At 41.8% G+C, this 19,216-nt stretch overlaps 2 protein-coding genes across 2 annotated transcripts; one reads left to right on the top strand and one right to left on the bottom strand.

The window, feature by feature from the left end:
* Nucleotides 1–835: 835 nt before the first annotated feature.
* On the top strand, nt 836–4,179 carry slc25a47b (solute carrier family 25 member 47b). The gene is made up of 6 exons (XM_080413691.1): nt 836–1,158; nt 1,629–1,672; nt 1,786–1,857; nt 2,512–2,694; nt 3,072–3,339; nt 3,474–4,179. The coding sequence occupies exons 1-6, from the start codon at nt 1,122–1,124 to the stop codon at nt 3,749–3,751; spliced, it is 882 nt and encodes a 293-aa protein (XP_080269817.1). The 5' UTR covers nt 836–1,121; the 3' UTR covers nt 3,752–4,179.
* Nucleotides 4,180–9,002: 4,823 nt separating this feature from the next.
* LOC308074724 (succinate dehydrogenase [ubiquinone] cytochrome b small subunit B, mitochondrial-like) lies at nt 9,003–9,485 on the bottom strand (the record flags this gene model as incomplete). Its single annotated transcript, XM_080414228.1, has 1 exon — nt 9,003–9,485. The coding sequence occupies one exon, from the start codon at nt 9,483–9,485 to the stop codon at nt 9,003–9,005; it is 483 nt and encodes a 160-aa protein (XP_080270354.1).
* Nucleotides 9,486–19,216: the final 9,731 nt, after the last annotated feature.

The raw sequence follows: 19,216 nt of genomic DNA, 5'->3' as shown, positions 1-19,216 counted from the left end.
TTCACCACGCACGTTTTGACGTTTGACATCTTTGACCATACATACAGTTACGTCAGAGACAGCGTTGCCATGTCTGCTTATTTTAAGCGACTTTGGGCTTGTTTTTCTGTAAAGTTGCTTGTAAATATTGGTTGTTGCGGCGGGTTGCGTTTTTTTTGGTCTGGTTTCTAAAGTGTACTTGCTTATTTAGGCTAGCTTCCAAATGTTCAAGTACACGGTCATAACACCAGAGGCAGCTCCACAAATCATGTGTGCAACCCAGATTTGGCTCAACAAAGGTAATGAACTCGTTCTCATGCTATTCATCAAAAATGTGGAATGCCCTACCAAAAGGAGTAAAGGAGTGTAAAACCCTACTCTCACTTTCAAAACTGCCCTAAAGATACACCTTCAGGAGGCTGCAATTCGAAAATGGCCCCTGTCTAAGTCTTAACCTACCCCCTATTTCTATTTCTTTTTCTTGTCTTGTACATTGTTTTCACTCTTCATACCAGTAACCTGTAAGCTGATTGTATGACATTATATCTGTCTGTCTCTATCATGATTTGTGTGCATGCATGGGGATCTCATCTTAAACAAGCTCAGTGCTTAATGAGTCTCCCAGTTTAGTAGACCTTGTATTGTGAATTTGTACTTCCATGTACTGATGTTCTCATGTCTTACTAAATGAAGTACAGCAATCAATCAATCAGTCAGTCAATCAATCAATCAATTTCATGTGGCCAAAGTTGCTTCTTTTGGGCTTGTTTTGTTTTCATAGACCTGGTTCCTTATTTCTCTCACACAATCTGGCAACGTTGTCAGTAGAGAAAGTGAAGTGAATGGTGTGGTGGAGTGTAGCGTTATTCATGTTTTTATGCAGCTCAATGGACATTCATTCATCATATAATATCAGGTCAAATTAAAACCTGTATATTACAATTTCAATCTGCTGGTTGGTAGATAAACATCAGCATATAACAACCATTATCATCTCATAATGAATGTTTATGAGGTCGGACGTTCTATGTTCTGTGACATTGGCATGGGTTGCTAAACGTTAGCTTGTATGTTAATGTGTGACTAGCAGCTGAATGATTGAATGAATGAATAGCAACTGAATCCGTGTACCTTGAGAAAAGATGCATTTTGCAGATTTCGCCGCTGGTTCCATAGGAGGTAATACTATTTGCATTTACTTAATTTACATTTACTTAGCAATACCACAATATACAAATACTCTGTTACAAGTAAAAGGCCTGTGTTCAAAATATACTTAGAGTACCAAAAGTAAAAGTACTAAAATGTTTGAAAATAGCAGATCTACAAGCTCACAACGTATTGCGAGCTTGTAGATTGTAGTATAAAATAGGGCTGAAGTGGTTAATGTATATTTTATAATATAATAATTTATATCTGCAAAGTAAATAGTAACAAATGTTTTCAAATAATTGTAGTGGAGTAAAAGTACAATATTTGCCTCTGAGATGTAGTGGAGTAGAAGTAAAAGTACTGAAAATTGGAAATACTCCAGTAAATTAAAGAAATACCTAAAAATGTTACTTAAGTACAGTACTTGAGTAAATGTTACTTTACACCACTGGTTTGTGACATCTGTTTCCAAATTTGTCTGATCCTTGTGCATGCAGGAGCATTCGGGGTGGCAGTTGGTTACCCTTTGGACACAGTTAAAGTAAGTTAATGCACACCACTATGTATGCACAGTGTTTTGTAATCATTACAGTGACTCACAGAGTCATAGTTAGATCTTTAATATTTTAATTACTCTTTGATTATGTTTTGTAGGTGAGGATACAAACCCAACACAAGTACAGAGGAGTCTGGCATTGTGTCAGCTCTACGTTTAAGAACGAAGGGGTGAGTGGTTCACACATCGCCTGATTGTCCACCGTCACAGTGAAGGTTGGACTTTGTATCGCTACACCATTACTGTGTGTTCCCAATCCACTCTCTCTATCTCTCTCTCTCTCTCTCTCTCACACACACACACACACACACACACACACACACACACACACAAACACTTATTGCCGCATTCTTACTCACCGCCGGTATTCTTACTCAGAGTCGGTATCTTGTGTTGTGGTTCTCAACCTTCTCAGGCTGCGACCCCCCAAAAAAATCTTGTGAACTGGGGACCCCCCAACCTGACACGCACTTGGAATTGTAGGCATTACATTTAGTTTGACTCGGTTCCACAGATAAATATTGTGAAAATAGCCGAACTACAAGTTCACAACGCCTCACACAGCTTGTACGTAAATCAGTTATTTTCACAATGTTTGCCTATTTCTTATGTAATATTTGACAATTTGGTCAATTTGGTATTAAAAAGTTTAGAAATGTGCAGGTACCTTGTATACACTGTATGTTTGTTTACTGTTTAGAGAACACAATGTTGCACATTAAACAAATAATCTGGGAACCCCCCCAAAATCATTTGGGGTCCCGACCCACCTGTGTTAGCCTACAGTAAGTGAGCCCACTGTGCTTAACCTTGTCTTTCCCTAGGTGAAAGGCTTCTACAGGGGCATAACTATGCCTGTCTCCACTGTTTCTCTCAGTTCCTCTGTGGTGTTTGGGACCTACAGGAATGTCCTGCAGTGCCTCCGTCAACTACGTCATGGGAGCCCTGAAGCTCAGCCTCGCAAGCTGGACATCTTCTTGTCTGGGCTCTCTGGAGGAGTGGCACAGGTGAGCTCTTGGGCTGTGACTGTGTTGGATAACGCTGTTGCCCTGATGACGCCTGTATATATAATTGCCATATTATACTGATGCACTACATCCATTGGAAACGGTTAAATAAGTCAGAGAGGCTTATTGTTGGTATAAGCCAGAAAAGGGGAGTCTATCCCTGTTTCATGCGCGCTAGACGTCACCTCTGGGAGATGGATTGCTGAGATTGAGCGCAACATCTACCATCAGCTCCCAATTTCTCCCTTATGCTTAATTTATACTCGATAGCCGGAGCAACACGTTGTGACCTGGCGTGTTGTGACCTTGTAGCTCAGCTATTTTCGGCATGCGTCTTATGACGAAGTATAAATCAGACTTCACTCTGCCTTTTCTAGGTGTCTGTGATGTCCCCAGCGGACATGGTGAAGGTGCGTTTGCAGTGCCAGATGGCTCCCGACCAAGGAAGCTCACAAGAGGTTCCAAAGCCCAAATACCGCGGCCCAATCCACTGTCTGCTAACCATCGCCCGTGAGGAAGGATTCCTGGGGCTCTACAAGGGAGCCCAAGCCCTGGCACTGAGAGATGGACTTTCCTTTGCCACATACTTCACCACCTACAACATCATCTGTGAACAGCTGTCAGAGCCAGGGCAGACCCAGCGTGGTAAATGAAAACATCTCTATGAAAGTCCTATAAGTTATGCCATAGACAGCTGTTTTTTAATTAGGAATAGGCTGAAGTAATCACCTACATGGCCTGTAGTGTTTTACTTATATTATATTTCTTTCTACTCACAGAGTGGAAAGTGATTATGCTGGCAGGCGGTCTGTCTGGGATGTGCGGCTGGTGCATCGGCACGCCCATGGACCTGATCAAATCTCGTCTGCAGATGGACTGGATGGGTGAGCGGAGATATCGAGGCTTCTTCCACTGCATCGTGGATTGTATACGCTCCGAGGGGCCTTCTGTCCTCTTTAAGGGCCTGAGTATCAACTGCATACGCGCCTTCCCTGTCAACATGTCAGTATTTGGGATGTATGAAGCTGTGATTCGCCTTCTAAAACCCTCAACTTGATTCTGAAGGCTGCATCTTGGTCATTGACACGGTGTGTGTGGATACATTTTTGCAATTTCTTGCTATATTTTAAAGTGTTGAACTCCACCTTTGGGTGAACCCTGGGTTGTATAGCGACATGGCCATGATTTAAGTCCAAATCATGTAATTGGAAATAATGATTTCATTCACTCTTTGCATGGCAAAATTGTTCTCAAAATCACACTTTTAGCACATAAATGAATACAAAGTACCCTAGATTGTGCCAATCTATGAAAGAAAATGGGTTATTGTTATGAAACCCCCCCAAAATAAATATGATTTATTAAATTGTATAACAAATAATGTTTTCATAATCGATTAATCTATTAGTTCGATTAACAGTTGCACCTCTATTACGTGCTATATCATGGTACCTGGTATCCAGGTATCAACAACACAGGGTTCTACTAAAGATAGGATATTTTCTGATTCATTTTTGTTGAACTTTTCTCTTGCTCTGTTGAGTGAATAGATGTGTAAAACTAATATAATATTTTTCAGATGCTGCTACAGTTTTTCAGAATTTTTGTGCTGTCAAGTACTGAATTTTGCCCCTGAATAAGATTTTATCATCCATTTGAGTAATGCCTTTTATCCTAACGCTTCCATGGAGGTTGGAGGTTTTAATGGAATGTGTATCTATAGTATTCTGTTATTTTAGGCAGACCTGCTCCGCCATTACTTTGCTTTCTCTGTACAAGCTTGGAAACTACAGGGTAGACTGTCATGAACCAAGAATGAGACATATTTTAGTTCAACTAACCATTAAAGGTAGGGTAAGTGATATTTTTTGGTTAAAACAAAAAGTATTTTGTTAAAAGGTTAAAATACTATATTCTGATAGTAATCATTGCTATAGAGTGTTTTTTCAGTAACAGATGTCTCCCTGTCTCTCCAGCTCTTTAATAAACAGAAAATACATTTTTCGGTAGGTGTCAAAATCTCAGCCAATCAGGAGAAAGTACCAATTTTTAAGCTTAATTTGTATAGTGTTCCAGTTCCAATTTTGCATGCTAGTGTCATAACTTCCAATTTCACTTGTTTAATCTGTATCCTGATTGAGTTCTCTGTCCTGGCTGGATAAAATTGGAAATGAAACTGAAACGAAAATGCATTTTCTGTTTAATAAAGAGGTGGAGAGACAAGGAGACTCCTAATACTGAACAAACACTCTATAGCAATGAGTACTATCAGAATATAGAGATATTTTAACCAACGCAAATCACTTACCCTACCTTTAAGTCACTGGTCTAGTATCCTGGATAAATATTATAATTGCAGCCTTCGAGAGTTTTTAAAGATAAGAAAAGACAATGCCAAACTTTTTATTGAGTTCTGAACTTGGAGGTTGGTTTTGATTGAATGCATATACAGTACATGACCATATATATTTATCTGTGACGGCGTGCGTACATCAACTTAGATCCTCGCAGTGATGCAATTTGTCTCTCTTATACACACACACACACACACACACACACACACACACACACACACACACACACACACACACACACACACACACACACACACACCCGTGTTCAGGATGAGGGTCAATTGTGTAAAGTTGTGATCTGTTAGTGATGATCAAAATTATTATATAGTCTATTCTAGACTTGACTATGATAGTCTAGTATAGTAATTTTGATTTCCTTTTTACTAGGTTGCAAAACCTGGTCTACATCTACACTCGCTAGTCCTGACTTACTCGCTAGTCCTGACTTTTGCGTGACTTTTTTCCTCATTGGCTGGTCCTTTAGCCAATGAGGGCTCAATGTCCTCTCAGAATATGGGATCTAAAGACGACCCACAATACTGTGTTCGGCCCTTCGGCCACTGTAAACGGTGTGGTCGTCGCCACCAAACAAACTATTGACTTGACTCCACATATACACACACACACACACACACACACACACACACACACACACACACACAGCGCCGCCTCCAACAGCGACCCAGAAAAAACAAGACAACGCACACAAGCCCTTACTAAGGCACACAAACTGATTTAGCTCCGTTCATAAACTATTTACTGCCATTTTGGCCGTTTTTGTTAGTCCGCGAGCGAAAGGGTACAGCACCACGGGTCCATTTGGTTCCGTGCGGGGACGCAACCTGGTATAATATGACTGTGTCATATTTCTCTTGTTTCTATTTCATGTTCAGGGGCAGTTTGTTATTCCTGACATTATTGGCCAAAATCACCTTTGTAAGATGGTGGTGTGTACTCTGTTGCCTGACAGAATTGTTATACAAACTTCCTTTTGTTTGAAAATTCTTTGCTCATATCAGTGTGCACTGTGCATGTGTCTATTCAAACCTCAACAAAGGGAAGGCCTTCTCAAGGGATCATCTGTACTTGAATTCCTCAGACTGTTGTTTTTGTTACTAGACCCTAACATTACAATATAATTTCTGAAATCTACCTCTCTGAAAACAATACAGACAGTACCTCATGTGCTCCAAGTGGCTACATTATTATATCCCACACAAAATCCTGTAAATGTTACAGTTGGGACAAATGTCCTTTTCATGACTATTATGCTGTTATTTGAGGTATTCCTTATTTGTATGAATCAATTCTGAATGACATGAAGGACGTTTGATATTGCAGCCATGGCCTGTGACTATGAACTTAATACATTACTACAAGATTTTACATGTACAAGCATTTAGTGTTTATAGTAAATTATTATACTTATTTATATGTAAATTGTTTAATAAACAAAATCTAAACACAGTCTATACAGTTATGTCTTCAGTTATGTATTGCCAAATATTCAGTATGCTTTTCTGTATATAATTTGTTTGAAGTCTTTGTTCAATGTTCAATGTTCAATCCTCTTTTTGGGAGTAATAGTGGATGATAAGTATTGTTTGAAAGACCAAATTGACGCTGTATAAAAACAAAGTCACAAAATCTGTGTGAATTATCAGGAAAATCAGCCCATTTCTTAACTTTTCTTACTAAAGCAAATGCAAACAAATACTTCTGTTTTTGCATTATTATTATTGCAACAAAACAAAAAACACCCCCCTAGTCCTTACCACTATTCGCAAGTCTAAAAAAGAAATACAAAATTACATAAACATCCTGCAAACAAGTATCTTCATCTAAACAATACAATTCCAGAGTGCCAATCTCCCAGATCACTTCCAACAATACTCCAATCTGAATTCCCATGAACTTCTACATGCCCCCAGATGTTACACCACTAGGGGGCAGTACTGTTTCACATACCGAGGTGTCACAATTTCCACCTAGTAACTGGCTCATCCTCACTATCAGACTTTAAAAGAATACTAAATAAACTGAATACCGACGTGGGCAACTAATCAACCAGGCATCTACTTTACAGTAGTACCTTTTTAAACATGTTTCTGTTTGTTTTTTATTGTTCTTTTTATGTTTTGTTGGTCTTTTTTAGTTTTTTACTTTGTTAAAGCTGCACTATACCCTGGATTTTAACCCGGTTTCCTGCGCAGCTGCTGAAATTTTTACCATTGATCTAATAGAGCCTGCCTACTTGCGTAGGGGATAATTAGAATCTTGACCTTCATGTCAAAATTTGTGTTAGATCCTGTGGAGACAAAATACAACCACCCCAATTGTAAAAGTTGTATTGTATTAACATACTCTACCATACAGATTGGACAAAATTACATAGTGCCGCTTTAATAAAGTATGTTATGTAATGTAATAGAAAAGGTGAGGTCCTATAAGCCCTTCCAGGGTTTTTCACCTCACCTGCTCATTTTCTATTTGACTCTTTCCTGTGAAAAAAGGCTGTAAAAAAGGAAAATGTCAAATAACAAAATATCAAATACACTTGAGGTGCACTCAAGAAATAATAAACTATAAGGAAGCGTACCTCAGTCTCTTCAGCAGATATCAATATGTATTGAATTATGTTTATTCACAGATACACACACAGACACACTAACACACACAGGGATGATCATATGCATGTGCAGGACTGTAACAACGTAACATGTTATTATTTATTATGTTGTTATTATCCATAACAGTAGATGTGTATTCTGAGAATATTCTTGTGATTTGAGTCTGAGAATTTCCAAACTGCCTGCCAAGCAGAATGTTGTTTAATGTTTGTAACAGTAAAATCTAGTGATACATAATCCTATTGTGATATTTTAACCACAAGAACCCTAGCGTCCCTATTTTGCCTATTTTCGCTGAATGTTTGCCCATTATATGCCCAATATAATGGGCAAACATTCAGCGAAAATAGGCAAACATTCTTCAAAAATAGCAGATCTACAAGCTCACAAAGCATTATGTGCGACGTGTTGTGAGCTTGTAGATTGGCTACTTTCTGTAGAGGGCAAAAAGGAGGGGACCAAGTACAGACCCCCCAGGACTCTGAAGTCCAATGAAGTAGGCTATTAAGTACTGTATATAGGGTTTACTGTAAGTGGTTAAATACATTTTTATGGATAAAATGTCATTGATGAAAAAAAATGTATTTAGTTTCCACACACACTATATAGCACCTTCCTTTGAGTACTTAAACACTTTAAAACAATGGGCATCATAATAAGACACATACAGACATACTGTATTTTATTGAGTTGTTACAATTAGATCACATAAATCATTCTCACAGGAAAAACAATTTTCAATGATTTCAAAAACACAGGAAATGATGTTAGAGAACATCATGTCTGTTCCCTTATAGTAACAAATTAACATTTGAATCATTGATAATGAAAAAAACTAAACTAAAAGATATAGGAAATCTAGTTGTGCTTTAAAAACAGCCTTTTTCGGGGGGTGAACAGACATCACTGTTATTTTTCTTTCAATTCCTAATTCCTAAAGTCTACTGCAGTCCATGTTACTGGCAACTTACTGCCATTGGTGCCCGTATTTGTCTTTATCTGCTACAAGTTCAGACGACCAATGACTGCAAAGCTTTATGTACTTGTTGCAGAGGAGGTTCTGTACAGGTGTTGAGTCGCTAAACGCCACAAAGCCAAAATTAAGGCACTTCCCACCATACTGCTTGTCATTGACATTCAGGACTCCTTGACCTCCTTGAGCACAGCGCGCCTTGTCTACATTGCGAGGGATGCTTCTCACAACACTTGTCTCTACCCCTTCTTGACACACTGACCTGGGGCCCTTATGTACAGGTGGAGGGCCTCCAGGTCTCTGTGCTGTTGCGGCCCCATCATTCCAGTACCCAGTCCTCTATTGTGGCATTCATTTGCTCCACAGCAGGGCGATGGCTTTGCAAATGCCCACGTCGTTGTAGTTGAAGTAGCAGAGGCCGGTGAAGGTGATGGAAGACAGGAGAAAAAGACCGATGTTGGCCATCCTGATCTTTGTGGATCCATGAACATAATCTGTTAACACCTGGCCGATACCCCAGTGTCCATGCAGAGTGAGAGCAGCGGATATTAAGTAGTCCATGACAGGTGTGGGGTAAAAGTAAGCGACAGGCCCCATAGCCAGCAACAAGATGCTCACCCCTCGCTCTGCTGTCCAGTGCAATGAGGCAGCTTTGGAGCCAGAGTCTGCATAGAGAGTGCGTGAAGCATGGATCCTAGCTGTGAGGAGGTATGACGGTCTCTGTTGATATTGATGTGTTACGGCTGCTAGTGGTCTGGTCAGGATACTGCTTCTGTGAAACAGAGGTGTTAGTCCTCTATGGCAGAGAGAAGTCGTCTTGATAATGCCCATCATGATGACAAAACAACCATTGTGTTCTCTGTTTGCTGTGAATCTTACTTTTATAGGCCAAATTTGTCAACAATCAACAAAAAAACATAGTGTTACCATGGTAACGTCAACAACTCCAACCTATTTTTGGATACATTTGGCTCAAGTGGTTCTGTTAAATTAGTTTAAAAACGAATTAGTATGTTAGTTTTGGGTCTCGATGTCGCCCCAAAACACACTCGCCCCATTGTATATACCGCCGGATTTACCCCGGAGCGACTGTGTTTTGGGGCGAGTGTTTTGATATTCTTGCGTTGGTGCGCAACGATAAACAAGGAAGTGTCAAATAGAATAACTTTTCGGTTATTGCATCGTCTATTTCTCACTTCAAATGTTTTCAAAAACATTCTTGAGAGCAACGTTTAGTTGTAAATGACATTGTTTGTTTTTTACATGGCTGTCATGTTGGATTACAGGTGTAAAACCAAGCAGCGCAATCTTTGATTAGACAGCGGTCATTATAATGACCGATGATTGCATTCAACCAAGCCGTGTAATAAAGTAATTTAATCTCTGCCTATCAGAGAACGTCTGGTATCTATTAATGATTTATTTTTCAGCCAATGGCTATAGCCCAGGTCTAATTACTTAATCTGCAAGTCGTTATATACTAGGTACTGATTATATACCTCTGCATTCGGCAGGTCCCCTACAGCCAACTTTAATCCGGCCAGGGATCTGCATGCAGGAGGGCAACACAAGCACTACAAGGACCACGTGAAGGTGCTACTCAAAAACTGCAACATACCACCCTCGAATCTGGAAAGGATAGGATCGAGACACCTGGCGTTCTTCCTACCTCTCAGGTGTCTCCCACTTGGAGGAGAAGACATCCCTGAGACGCAGACAGCGGCATCACCGGCATGAATGCACTGCAAGGACTGTCCAGCCAGGTTCAACACACACCTGCCCCACGTGTGGAAAAGTGTGTGGATCAGCAATGGGTCTACACAGCCACATGAGGTGGCACAAGTCCTGAAAACCCCCCTTTTCCCCGGGAGATATGAAGTCATCATCGACAGCGATGGACTGCCATAAGCAAGTAATTGTGCACGTCCATCACACGGGCGCTGTCCTCGGTGTTGAATGAGCTTGTAGATTGGCTATTTTCACGAGTTTGGGTTGCAACGACACATACAATGTCTCTTTTGAGTCTCGAGCTAAAAAGGTTGAGAACTAACTGTCTAGACTACATGCGCACATGGTGACAGGTTTGTTGAGTTTCTTGTCAAATTCTCCGTAACATACTCACTATGGGATATCAGCGCCTCCTGGCGATGAACAGAGCTACATACCATAAACTCCCGGGCCATTCATTGGCTGAGAAGGGTATGTCACGTGTCCGGTAGACCGGAAGAGGTATAAAACCTCTTGCGTGACGTGGCTCATCCTCTTTCGCTTCTCTGCATGGCAGATGCAACAGCTCAAGACATACCTTAATAATAACAAACGTAACTTTGATCAGGACAGAAACCAGCTTTAGCCCACTCGGTGGTACTAGTACCAACCAACGGGTTTTCCTCTTATAAGAAAATAAAAAGTATTATTATTTCCGCTCCCGCGGCTATCTTCTGTTTCTTTTACTTCTAAAAGCAAGTTTTCCTCCTTTGAGTTTTCCACGCTCTTAGCCTTGCGGCTGAAAGCTAACAGGTTAGCTCGAGATGGAGGTTCCACGTCCCTGCGGATTGCTGCTCTGCCGCTTGATGATCGCCGGGGATGACCCTCATGGGTTCTGCATCTCGTGCCTCGGACTCCACATGGACGAGGCATTTCCAAGATGCACCGGGACGCTGCGAGGACTGCGCTCTGTTCTCCACGCTGCACCTCGATAGCCGCCTAGCCAAGGCCAGCGCCCTGGCTGCGGGAAGCAGCGACGTCTCGTCCCCGGTCGTCACGGCTCCAGCAACACCCCGCTTGGACACCGGCTCAGGGAACGTGGGTGGTCGGGCCCACCACGTGCGTCCTCAGATCAACATGGGCCCTCCAGCAGTACCGGCTGCGAGCGGCGTTAGCCACCGCTCGCAGCACCTCCAGGCTGTTTGCGGCGTTTGGACTTTAGGCTAACTGGGGATCTTGTTCTGATCACGTTGTCTGAATGTTGTTGCATTATGCTAAATGAATGGAATCAGATAAATGAAATCGATTAAGTTTGTCAAGACAGGCAGCCCTATAGGCCTAGTATTCAACTGAAACGGGCGTTGAAATTGATGAATTAATTTGTCATTCTTCAGAAAACCCAGAAAGATCATTGGCTTATTTATCTCTTCTGCCCTTTGACACTGAAAATGGAATGGCGCATAAAAGGACATTATTGACCAACACTGTGTAGGCCAACATAAGGTATGAACTTGTTGAACTAGGATGAAACTGCATTTGAAAGCTATAAGGCAAGCACATTTGTCCTGTTACATTCCATTGTAGTCTTTACCTATATAGCCTATGAAATTAGTGTTTGCTGCATGTTGAGGCTGTTGTCAGGTGACCTTAGTTGGAATACTCTTTCGATGCCTGGTGCCCACTCTGTTTTGGTGCCCACATTTCCCTATAGTGCCCACCCTTCCTGTTACCCCACACCTATATCCATGCTATAGCTAAATTAACGTCACACATGACGGGCCTTAGATTAAACTGTATCTCCCTTGTTAATGCTGTCTGTTTATTGTCTCCGCCAGGCCGAAAGGCATGGCGAGAGAGTATGTTTTCGCCCCTGTCCGTCCGTCCGTCCGTGTGTCCGTGTGTCCGTCCGTGTGTCCTGTCTGTGTGTTACCACCAAATCTCCGGCACCGTTGGCCCGGTCGCTGCGAAACTGTGCACACACACTACCTGGATGCCAATTCAGAACCTCTGCCTCAAATTTTTCACATGGGCCTGTTATAGCGCCACCAGGAGGCCGATTTGTGCAAAACCCATTTTTTCCCATTATTCCTACAGTTTTTAACCAAACCTCATGCAAATCGGTACACAGTATCTCTATAGTCATGTGATCAACCCTGATCTGTCCGATTTCCCATATTCCATCCTCATTGGCTAAGGTTACCATCCAAAGTTTGCAGGATTGGTCCGTTTTGAACAAACTGCCTCAAATCATGAACGCAGCTTGCCATTTGCATAAAATTGCACACGCACATTCCCACTAGGCCGAGGAAGAAATGGCACTTAAAACTTTTCACATCAGCCTCATGGTGGCGCTATAACAGGCCGATTTGCATTTTTAACTATAACTGCACCGATCTGCGTGAAACTTTGCACGCCTACTCCCTAGAGGCCAAGGAAAAACATCTGCACTGCATTTTTCACATCTGCTTTTTACAGCGCCACCAGGAGGCCGACTTATGTCAAATACATTTTTGGATATTAATCCTTCAGATTTTATCCAAACATCACACAAATCGGTACACAGTATCTCTATAGTCATGTGATCAAGACGCATCTGTCCGATATTTCATATTCCATCCTGATTGGCTAAGGTTGACTTCCAAAGTTTGCAGGATAGTTCCGTTTTGAACAAAATGTCTGAAATCATGAACGCGGCGTGCGATTTCCGTGAAAATTTGCACGCACATTCCCACTAGGCCGAGGAAGAAATGCCACCCTTTTCACATTGGCCTATTATAGCGCCACCAGGAGGCCACAATAACTTACCTGACCTGGCGGAGACCTGTGCTCCGAGGAGCACTTTTTCTAGTTCTATTTAATTTCTGCCTATCAGAAAAGGTCTGGTGTTTATAGTAATTTAATCTCTGCCTATCAGAGAACGTCTGGTATCTATTAATGATTTATTTTCAGCCAATAGGCTATAGCCCAGGTCTAATTCCTTAATCTGCAAGTCGGCATAATGCAGATTTTCACTGCTCCCTGGATTTCTTTTGTGTCATATAGATATTCTTGTAAGTAATATTTTCATTTTGTTAATAGGAATGTCTGTAGAAACGCTGGTGTAGAATATCATGTTAAATAGCGTTTTGTCTCTGCTATAGCCTACCAGCAATCCGTTCAGGAGCACGTGCTGCCCTAGTCATTAGCCAATTTGTGTGTGTGTGTGTGTGTGTGTGTGTGTGTGTGTGTGTGTGTGTGTGTGTGTGTGTGTGTGTGTGTGTGTGTGATGTACTTTATTTAGTAAGACATGAGAACAACAGTACATGGAAGTACAAATTCACAATACACGGTCTACTAAACTGGAAGACTCATTAAGCACTGAGCTTGTTTAAGATGAGATCCCCATGCACACAAATCATGATGACATTTAAGAGACAGACAGATATACACACTACTATACAGAACGTCATACAATCAGCTTACAGGTTACTGGTATGAAGAGTGAAAAATATGTACAAGAGAAGAAGAAAAAAGGGGAGGGGGGGGTAGGTTAAGACTTAGACAGGGGCCATTTTGGAATTGCAGCCTCCTGAAGGTGTATCTTTAGGGCAGTTTTGAAAGTGAGTAGGGTTTTACACTCCTTTACTCCTTTTGGTAGGGCATTCCACATTTCTGATGAATAGCATGAGAACGAGTTAATTCCCTTTGTTGTGCCAAATCTGGGTTAAACATGATTCGTGGAGCTGCCTCTGGTGTTATGATCGTAGACTTCATTAACGTTTTGGAAGTATTTTGACAAATACAGGGGGATCCCAATGTTGTGGTGTATCTTGAAGACCAGGCCCATAGCGAGTTGCTGTACTCTGTCCTCAACCCTAAGCCATCCAATCCTAGCAAAATGAGCAGGGGTTAGATGGGTTTTGTGATTGAGGCCAAGAAGTAGCCTTACTAGTTTGTTTTGGGATGTTTGAAGCCTTGTTTTTAAGGCCTTGGAGGTGTTGTGATACCATGAGGAGCATGCATAATCGTAATAACCTTGTACGAGGGCCCCAGCAAGAATCTTCAGAGTATTCTTACTGACTAGACGTCCAATCCTATACAAAAAGCGTATGGTTTGTTTGACCTTTTTGATCACTCTTTCGGCGTTTTTGTTACCAGAGAGGTTTGCCTCCAAGATGGAACCCAGGTAGGTAATTTCCTCCTTTCTTGTGATAACATCATCACCCACTTTGATCGTGAAACTCTCAGCCTTGCTAAGGTTAGAACTGGACCCAAAGAGGATGGATTCAGTTTTACCCAGGTGTAATGATAGTTTGTTGTCGGAGAGCCAGATACAGATCTTGTTGAGTTCAGTGCTGAGTTTTCTCAACCTGCAGCCTGTCCCTGTCCGAGACCAGCAGAGCCGAGTCATCTGCGAACAGGAACAGTTTGCAGTCGCAAGCTGAAGACATATCGTTCACATATATCAGGAACAGTAAAGGTCCTAGTATACTTCCTTGCGGAACACCACAAGTCACTGGGAGGGGAGGGGACTGGGTGCCGTTTACTTCCACCACTTTCTCCCTCCCTTCCAGGTAGGATCTCATCCAGCTCACCGACGTATCATCAAAACCTATTGCTTTGAGCTTATCGATCATAATTGGGTAATTAACAGTGTCAAAGGCCTTCTGGAGGTCCAGCATGACCGTGCCGCAATATTTGCCATTGTTGACATCTTGTTTGATAGAGTCGTTCAAATAGAGAAGGCATGTGTCAGTGGAGTGGTTTGTTCTGAAACCAGATTGGAATTTGTAAATTAGATTTTTCTCGGCAAGATACTTATCGACCTGTTCGTAGACTATTTTTTCCATGACTTTCGAGGTGGAGCTAAGAATAGAAATAGGGCGGTAGTTGCCAGTGACTAATTGGTTTCCTTTTTTGTACAGAGGGGTCACCCTTGCTTTTTTGAAGTCGTTAGGGACCCGTCCCTGTATGATGGAGAGGTTTATTATGTGAGTAATGATTGGAGCAATGGATAAGGATAAGGATAATTCCTTTTAACAGGTCGTTCATGAAAGTCCTTGCGGTCTTGTTTCCAATGAGAACCTGTGAGCAATTTGGGTTAAGAGTCTTGCTCAGGGACAAATTTCATATCATCGGCACATATGCTGGGATAGCCTGGAATCGAACCTGGGGCAACCAGGGCCAGCTGGTTCCCTAGGCGGGCTCACTAACCACTCAGCTATGGCCGCCCCTATGGAGGCAGTTGAGTCTTTTAGAAATTTGGAGGTTGTAAGTAGAACTTTAGGCCCCAATTCTATTCTTTCCTTTGAAGCAAAATCCACAGAATGTAAATGACAGTTTTCAGTTTGTTTCCAGTGCGGTTCCGGTCAGTGCAGAGGGGGAGGGGAGGGGGCACATGAGCCAGCTGCATGGCATGAGAAGAAGGCTATTGATAAAAGCAGTGGTGTAAAGTAACTAAGTACATGCACTCAAGTACTGTACTTAGGTAACATTTTGAGGTACTTTTACTTATACTTCTTGTAAGATTGCTCGAGCGGCCAAGGCAGCAAATCAGTGGAGACCAGTCCAGTAGCGACCTTCAATCATGAAGTCTTTATTTTTTTGGGCGGTGAAACCGCCCCTATAAGTGAGGTTTGGATATTTGTACAATTATCCTGCGCTGTGATTGGCCAAAAAGTACCCCGCCTAACCCTGCACCGTGATTGGCCAATCACAGTCTATTCAGGACTGTGATTGGCCAGTGTCACATGACACATGTGCATAGCCCTATATAAGAAACCATAACTTTAAAAAAACCATAATTTTTTTTTTTTTTAAGTTATGGTTTCGTCCATCATAAAGAGTGTTTCAATAAATGTATTTATTTTTTGTACATGATTGGTTGACTCCATTCAGTATTGTGATTAGCTAGCAAGACACCGCCCACTTCGCACAGGGTGTGATTTTTTTTGTGTATTTACCGTTTAATAATGGTACTATATTATTGTTCAAAAGAGGCACAGCTTATTCTCATTGAAAAAGAACACTAACGGTCTAACCTGTAAAGGAAGAACTAAGTGAGACACAGCAGGTCACAACACACCTCCTCAACCATCTCAATACACAACTGGTTGAACACCTGAAACCAGCCAATCACAGTACTGGAGTTTATATCTTGAATGTCCATTTTGGTAAAGTCCTTTGGACATCCATTAAGCAGACAATGAATTCCACTGGCTAGTGTTGTCTGTCGTCCTCCACCTGATGGAGAGAAGAAATCCACTCACAACTAAAAGATCAACAATCACCATATCAATAGCTTTATCACACACTAATATTTATTGTTTGTGAGATCAAAGCGTCTGCTAAATGCCTAAATTGCAATTTCAAATGATAAGCTAAGAAAAAAAACATCTAAATTATTGTCCACCTCGTGCACGCACACACACACACACACACACACACACACACACACACACACACACACACACACACACACACACACACACACACACACACACACACACACACACACACACACACACGTAAACACAAGCATGCACACAGGATTCATCAGGACACCAAAAAAAAGGTTTGGTCAATGATCTAAGCCAGCCACTAACACTTGTTGGCAGAGCGTGGGATTCAAACCAGCATATGGTCACAATCGGGCAGAAGAAACCTTGCATCTCCATATTTCAACAATTTGAACACTTTACATTTGCAAACCAAACAGAAAGATGTGAACATACATAATACAAAGACAATCAAAGTATAAAAATAAAAAAATCAAATCATATACAGCTGGTTATTAATCCTAAATGGCAATTTCTCAAGAGCAGCCACATTTCCAAGCCGAGAGAACCACACATGTACAGGATCTCCTCTCTGGTCAGTAGGAATACATTGAGGACTCTAGCTGGAGCACTCATCCAAGGTCACTTCGACCATGCACGCATGCACCTCTTGGTACCATAGCACCACAAAGGCCTTAAAAACAAGGCTCCAGACATCACAAAACAAACTGGTCAGGCTACTGCTTGGCCTTACATCTACAACTCATTTAACCCCTGCTCACGTTGCTAGGACGGGGTGGCTCAGGGTAGAGTACAGCAACTTGCAATGGGCCTGGTCTACAAGATACACTACACCACAAAGGCACCCATGTACCTTTCAAACTACTTAAAAAACTTCAATAACGTCCACCGTCACAACACCTGAGGGAGCGCCACGAATCACGTTTAACCCAGATTTGGCTCAAACAAGGGATTACATTTGTTCTACTGCTATGCCACAAAAATGTGTAATGCCCTACCAACAGGCAAAACATTGTTTTAATCCTTATGGAATACTTCAAAGCTAGTCTCAAATCTCGGTCAAGGGATTAAGACAACGATAAGACAATAAGCTGCATATAGTGAGCTAGCTTTGAAAGCTCTTATCAAGTTGCATGGAAGGCTTTCTAAAACATTTTATACAAGTAGTGGGTTCCATGCTTCGTCTCACTCTCAGCTAAGGGGTCATTGGCCTGAAAAATGTTGTAGTCTCCTGGTCTAACCAATTGAAACAGTTTACAACGGAAAGGTTTTTCTTTGAGATGGGGGGTCCGCGGCCAAATACATATCATTTTGGGGGTCCTTGACATGAAAAAAGTTTGAGAACCACTGATTAGCCATATAGCAACATAAGTTTTTTCAAAAAACTGTTAAGATTTAGAAGAGATTTGTAGAATCCCTGCAGAAAAAAAACAAAAAAAATATCAACATTTTTCAAAAAATAGCAGATCTAGCCAAATAAATCTTAAAATGAAACTGATGCGTTCCCGGTCTTAATGGGTTAAAGTGGAAAGGGGTTTTCTCCAGTGTGGACTTGCTGGTGTGTCTTCAGGTTACCCAACTCATTGAAAGTCTTGTCACACTGTTTGCAGTGGTATGGTTTTTCTCCAGTGTGGACACGCAGGTGTGTCTTCAGGCTACCCAACACATTGAAACTCTTGTTGCACTGTTTACATAGGAAAGGTTTCTCTCCAGTGTGGACACGCAGGTGTGTCTTCAGGTCACCTGTCTGACTGAAACTCTTGTTGCACTGTTTACAGAGGTAAGGTTTTTCTCCAGTGTGGACATGCTGGTGTCTCTTCAGGCTACCCAACACATTGAAACTCTTGTTGCACTGTTTACATAGGAAAGGTTTCTCTCCAGTGTGGACACGCAGGTGTGTCTTCAGGCTACCCAACTCATTGAAACTCTTGTTACACAGTTTACAGTGGTATGGTTTTTCACCAGTGTGGACACGCAGGTGCAACTCCAGGCTACCTAATCTAGTGAAAGTTTTGTTGCACTGTTTACAGAGGTGAGGTTTTTCTCCAGTGTGGACACGCAGGTGTGTCTTCAGGTTACCTACCTGACTGAAACTCATGTCACACTGTTGACAGTGGTGAGGTTTTTCTCCGGTGTGGACATGCTGGTGTCCCCTCAGGTGAGCTAACCGACTGAAACTCTTGTTGCACTGTTTACAGTGAAAAGGTTTTTCTCCAGTGTGAATATGCTGGTGTGTCTTCAGGTGAGATAACTGACTGAAACTCTTGTCACATAGTTTACAGATGTAAGATGTCTTTCTTGTGTAAGTCCTCTGACGGGTCTTTACGTCTGGTTGAGTTAACGTCTTGGTAAGCTGTTGATGACTGTAAGATGTTGGTTTGTCAGGGTTTCCATGTTCATGGCTGGTTATTACACAGCTGGTGGTGATTTGCTGATTGGCTGCTGAGGGGATCTGTCCCGTCATAATTTTTCAGTAGAGGTCGTCGCTCCTCTTCATGTGTTGAAAGTTAGTTGTCAAGGCAGATGTACACTTAGAACAAGAGAACTGAGTAAGGAAATATTTGGACTCGCTCCTTCCAG

The sequence above is a fragment of the Gymnoscopelus braueri genome (assembly GCF_963280865.1).
Source record: "Gymnoscopelus braueri genome assembly, chromosome: 19".
NCBI classification, from domain to species: Eukaryota; Metazoa; Chordata; class Actinopteri; order Myctophiformes; family Myctophidae; genus Gymnoscopelus; species Gymnoscopelus braueri.
The sequence above is the reverse complement of the archived record's forward strand: the minus strand, read 5'-3'. Positions and strand labels throughout refer to the sequence as shown.